This window comes from Mizuhopecten yessoensis, unplaced genomic scaffold (assembly GCF_002113885.1).
Source record: "Mizuhopecten yessoensis strain PY_sf001 unplaced genomic scaffold, ASM211388v2 hete_36185274, whole genome shotgun sequence".
NCBI classification, from domain to species: Eukaryota; Metazoa; Mollusca; class Bivalvia; order Pectinida; family Pectinidae; genus Mizuhopecten; species Mizuhopecten yessoensis.
The window spans coordinates 1,218-6,757 of record NW_018485665.1 but is presented as its reverse complement, the minus strand read 5'-3'; the positions used below and the strand labels follow the sequence as shown (position 1 = coordinate 6,757).

Here is a 5,540-nt window from a genome sequence, read left to right as displayed (position 1 = left end):
TTGGAATAGTTCATTATGAAACTTCAGGGGTGAATGAGTTAATGGTCAAAGCGGTGCACAGGCAAGACATTTCTATCCAAATGGCTTGTTTTTATAAAAAGAAAAAAATATGAATATGATCATTAATTTTTAAATGTTTAATTTCTACTAAACAAATTCTTGTTTTTCAGATTAATTGTTGAACGAAAGACTCCGCCAATACACAATCATGGCAAACGAAACAGCAGTTCACAAGCGCAACATGGAGAGTGCCATACTATTCATGCAGCAGGAGCATGCCACCACGCTGAAAGCTTTACATGAAGAAATCCGAAATCTACAGAAAAAGTGTTCAGGTCTGCTAAATATTATGTCTGTACTGATAAAGAATGGACCTACGGCTTTTATTTATCACACTTTTATTATATGTTTGTTTAACGGGAACATTCCTGATAGAAAAACTATTTTTGCCTTAATTTGTAAAATTAAATAAATTCACTTTTTTTAATTTGTACTTTTCGATAATTTAATTATGAATTAAATTCATGAATAGACATTTAAAACCATTCAATAATATTCCATTTCACAATTTTGATAACTGAAACTTCAGATGTTTGTTCGTTTTTTTCAATGATTTTCCCAGTATTGTCTACAATGTGACATTTGGAATTCCAGCACAATGAAAGTCTTCTTCAGTTTATTAGAAATTGAGCGCAAACCATTTCCAAAATAGACAAAAGCCACTAACCCTTGGCAATGTAAAATGTAGTCAGGCTAGTATGATATATAACTATAATTGTTTTGGTTACAATATAAAATAGAAATGGATATTGGGCCCTATCTACCACATTCTCACTCTGAGCCTAAGGCATAAATATGCAAAATGAAAATAAAATATTATTTTGATTATTATTATTCAGCATTTGTTCATGCCTTTTTCTTTTTCATTTTTCAGACTTAACATTCCAGATAAATATGCAGGGTCTCGGCATTGATGATAATGGTAGGTATAATACTCTGTGTTTTTAACATTAAAATACTAAAAGAAAATATTAATACAATTAATCTAAACCTGTGAATGAAAAACAAAAATTATGCTTTTTTGGCATCTTTCAATACTCAGAGATATGAATTTCACTTTTCTTTTCTTTTTGTAAAAGTATAGAACTGTATTTGTGAAAATAATTTGGTTTGGTTTTATCTTGTTTAACATCCTATTAACAGCTTATATTGGGTCATTTAAGGCCGCATCTCCATGCGTATGTTCATTGTAAATTCTGTGTTTTTAATAAGTATCTTTTTTCTGGCGTCTTTTTTCTCACCATAATGTTTAAGTTTTGATTTGAAATATCTTCAAAAGTTCTTATCTTCTATCCCAGAAGTAAACCTCAATAATGTCTAGAAAAATAATAATAAATATTGTTTACCTGCATGGGACACTGGTAATTCTCAATAGACGGAAGTGAAAAGCTAAAATGTTTTGGGAAAGATTTTTAAAGAGATTTTTCTTTTTAAAGATGTGTGCTACATTTCTATGACTCACACCCCCTACCATGAAGGTTGGAGTGATATTTGTGGTTGTCCCACGCAAGGTTTATAAACTTCAATCTCTTAAGATTCTCAGCAGAAAAAATGAGATTTCTTTTTCATATATGAATGATTGTTTTTCTACAATCATATCAGTGTTATGTTCCAAAACAATGGTTACCTTTCAATCAGCATTTGTAATCTGTTTTTCTTCCTCAATTTCTTTCCTGTCAAAAGCTAATTATGTTGTTTTTTTGTTAAAATATCATGTCATTCATCATTATAATGTTTTCCTGAATGACACCATTTTCCCCAACAAAGGAGTCGCTGTATATTTCAAACCACGAAAGGAGACCCACCTGTATTGGGTGGGAAAATCATATCCTTCCCAAAAGAAAAGAGCTCTGTTGAGATAATTAAGGATTAAAACATTTTAATGGACATAGCTGACACAAATCCCAGGTTTGAAAATAATGTGTAAGATGACATTGATACTGTATATAAGTCATTTTGTTGTCTATACAGGTGCTACGTCAGCCAAGGTGGAGGAACTACAGAAGGAGATGGGAGAGAAGGCACAAGTTCACTCAAAACTCGAAAAGGAGCTGGAAAGGAAAGAGAAAGTTGTTCGTGAGATTGAACTATTGGCGAAAAAACAAAAAATGAAATACATTGATGCAGCCCGTAAAAAGACACAAGAAATCGATCAATATAAGGCAGAACTTGAGTCAAAATCAAACCAAATAGCTTACCTTACTTCTGAACTGCACAAGTTAAAGCGTCTTCAACTTGAGTCAGCAGCAGTGACAAAGACCGTTATCACAGATGGACACATTGTGCCAGTACCCCCTTCCCGAGATCAATATTCGGGACGTGCTCGTCGTGGGATTATTCGACATAGTAAGCCCAGTGTTGATCCTGAGGAGCTTGGAAAACGTGCTGTTAGAACAAGTTCGGGAAAATCGACAAGTTCTTCACGATCAGACTCTCCGATTGAATTGGCAAAGCCATTTTTACGGTATAGTGATGAAATGGACGCTGACGTCCAAATAAAGGGTAATGCTCGACACCCCCTTCCTCCAATTAGACCCTCAGTAAGTCGAGAGGACGCAGGGACAGGTCGACAGGTTTATCTGCATAAGATGCTCCCAGTTGCACCTCCACAGCTCACGGCCACAAAGCACAGCAGGACGAAAACGCGGGAAATGCCCATCTTAGCTGTTGATCAAGTGTCAGGGGCAGAGTCTAAGTGGGCTCAACCTCAGCATTCACATAGCCATGAGTATAATTGATGTGACATTTTGTCAAAGATTTTCTTATCAGTGCCACAGACACCTTTTTTACACCATGTGTTATTTTTACCTATAACTATGCCACGCTAAGGAACAAAATCATCTCGCAAACAAAAATCACTGAATGGAACTTAGAGCTAGAACAGCAAAATCAAATTAATGTAGGATAATAATCAACATGAAATAAATTATGGAGTTCTACGAATGTGCATTATTGTCTTTTTACTTTCAAATAATAAATCAAAATTGTTTAGACATTTTTACTCACTTCAATTTAATGATCAAGTAAAATGTCAATTTTGAATGTAATATGAAAAGAAAAAATTCTTAACCATAACTAGTAAAATGAATGCCTGTCCGAGTGATTCCTTATTATTGTAAAAAAAAATAGTAGCAGGTAATTTTATAAACAATGTACTTTTGTTTAGCTCGAGATGTAATGTCAGGGTTTCCACTTTGTAGCATTTTGCTAATCTTGCAATTTTTTTTTATATATATATGCTAGTTGTTTGATGATAACAAATTCATTTTTGTTTGAAAGATAGAAGAGATTTTGTGATTGGCTATTAGATAAGTAAGAGATTTTGTGATTGGGTGTAATAACAGTAGATTGATAAATCTGGTTGGTCAGTTCAGCTGTCGCCATTGTGAACACTGTCGTATTAATTCTGGGGGGGGGGGGGTTGTATTTTCTGTTTTTAGGCTGACTTTGAATTAGGTTATGTACAATTTTTTTGTATATGCAGCTTGTTGTTCACGTTTGATGAAATACCTAGCTCACCAAATTATGCAGAATTCTAAATCTCCGACGAATCACTTGATGGGAAAGTTCTACAAGTAGAAATTCCATGGTGATATCATTATATATTTCTTTGCCTTCTTCAACTTTTATTTTTGTTTAAAGAATCTAATTTTTTGATAATTTTTCTGTTTGTTAATTTTCACAGATGGTTGTGAAAATACATGAACTAGAAAAGAAATCATCTGAAATTGAAATTTGATTATGAAATGAATGTATCAAATTAAATAATATATTCTGATATATTACCAACTTGTTAAGTGTTTGTGTCAACTATTGTCAGATCTAAAGTTGGATTTGCTGCATTCAGAAGTTTCATGTTTAAATTTTTAATTAATTAAGTTTTGTTGTAACTTGTAGATGTGTGTATTTGTTGCTTACATGTATTTGGCTAAATTTCTTGGAAAACGTGTTTATTTCATTACAGATAGACAAGAAAACACATACCCTTCTTGTATGGTAGTTTATAAATATTCTAGCTACAGGTATTCCAGCACCTGTATTTTAAGCAACTGCTGAACAGAGTGCAGGCGCTAATTTAAAAAAATATATATAAAAAATAGGCGCTTTATTTGCATTTTCAATTTTGTTTTTACTTAAATTCAATTTATAAAAATAAATTATTTAATGTCGTACTGAGGGCGTAGACTCCTTAATTGAAATAATTTTATCGATGCTTCTCCAGGGATAATTTCCTACATGGTAATGTTTAACTGTGCAATTCAATGTATTTAGCCTCTATTTTGTTAATTTTGTTTTTGTTAATTTTTAGGTATGAGGCGATAAAATTTTTGTGTGAAGAAACTTTTATCCTTCTTGAATTCAGGAAAGTAGTTATATAATGATATATTTTAGAGGATGCATTTCGTTTTTTCTAATGACTTCTTCTGTGATACATGTGTTCGAAAAGTGTTGTAACGAAATATGTTTTAACCAAGAGCTTTGCTATTACTAAGAAAACGATTTACCTGTAGCTGTATTTTTACAGGTTAATTTAAGTATCACCACTACTTTTTTGCTTAGGAATAGAGTGGAAGTTTAAAAGAAGCTTAACAAAATCTGTCTGGGTGTATGCTCTTCAAATTATCACGAATAATTTTTTTTTTATTTTTTTAATGCTGTTTTTAGATACATATGTATTTAATGTCAAAAATGTCATTTAGACAAATCTAGAAATTTCCACTAGAAATCTAATAATGTCTTGAATATCAATACTACCAAATGAAATATTGTCACTGTATCCTCAGTGGTCAAGTTAAATTCTTAAATTTATCGTAAAATTTCACTTAATCAAACTTGATCAAAGTTTGTGGCAGCTGATATTTAATCACAGAAAGAAAACCAAAGATTAGTTAGAAAATTGCCAACAAAATTATCTTTTTGTGCGAAAGTTCCTTCAAATGGTGGAACAGCGAAAGTGCTTAATATAGTGAAATGATGTTTTATATATTCTGTGTTTTATGTCTGGAAACACACAACTGGTGAAATGGATTGCATATAAAATATGTTGATTTTCAGTGTAAATGAAGTTGAGAGTTGAGGCGTGTTATTGTGGGAGTTGATCATGCATTGACATGTTTATTAGAGTTAGACTACAAATGCAATATCGATTAAATTATAATCTAAAATCAAAACGACTATAAAATAGTCGAGACATAACGATCTTAAGCCAAAATTAAGGTCATATGAATCTCATATGGTAAAAGATTTTTTTTATTTTTTTATTTTTTTTTGCTATACAAATGTAGATACACACATTTTTGTTTTAATCAGCTTTTTCAGTCTAGTTTTAGCTGTGTGTGACTTGTGATGATACTCGGAATTTTCTTCTGACTCAACAAGACACTCCATTACCAGTCATCTTAAAAGATTATAGAAAACTGGCTAGCTGTAACACTGGCTTTTATTTCTATAGTCTGTAATTTGAACACAACACTTTGCAC

The 5,540-nt window shown here is 32.0% G+C and overlaps 1 protein-coding gene across 1 annotated transcript; it reads left to right on the top strand.

The window, feature by feature from the left end:
* The first annotated feature begins 151 nt into the window (after nt 1-151).
* On the top strand, nt 152-3,003 carry LOC110444892 (coiled-coil domain-containing protein 92-like). The gene is made up of 3 exons (XM_021489245.1): nt 152-335; nt 935-982; nt 2,032-3,003. The coding sequence occupies exons 1-3, from the start codon at nt 209-211 to the stop codon at nt 2,796-2,798; spliced, it is 942 nt and encodes a 313-aa protein (XP_021344920.1). The 5' UTR covers nt 152-208; the 3' UTR covers nt 2,799-3,003.
* The last annotated feature ends 2,537 nt before the right edge of the window (nt 3,004-5,540 follow it).

Bases quoted from the DNA above. Each gene is read 5' to 3' on its own strand.
- LOC110444892 (XM_021489245.1), top strand. From the start codon at position 209: ATGGCAAACGAAACAGCAGTTCACAAGCGCAACATGGAGAGTGCCATA. The intron at 336-934 runs GTCTGCTAAATA...TTCATTTTTCAG, and splicing joins TCTACAGAAAAAGTGTTCAG to ACTTAACATTCCAGATAAAT. The intron at 983-2,031 runs GTAGGTATAATA...TTGTCTATACAG, and splicing joins TCTCGGCATTGATGATAATG to GTGCTACGTCAGCCAAGGTG.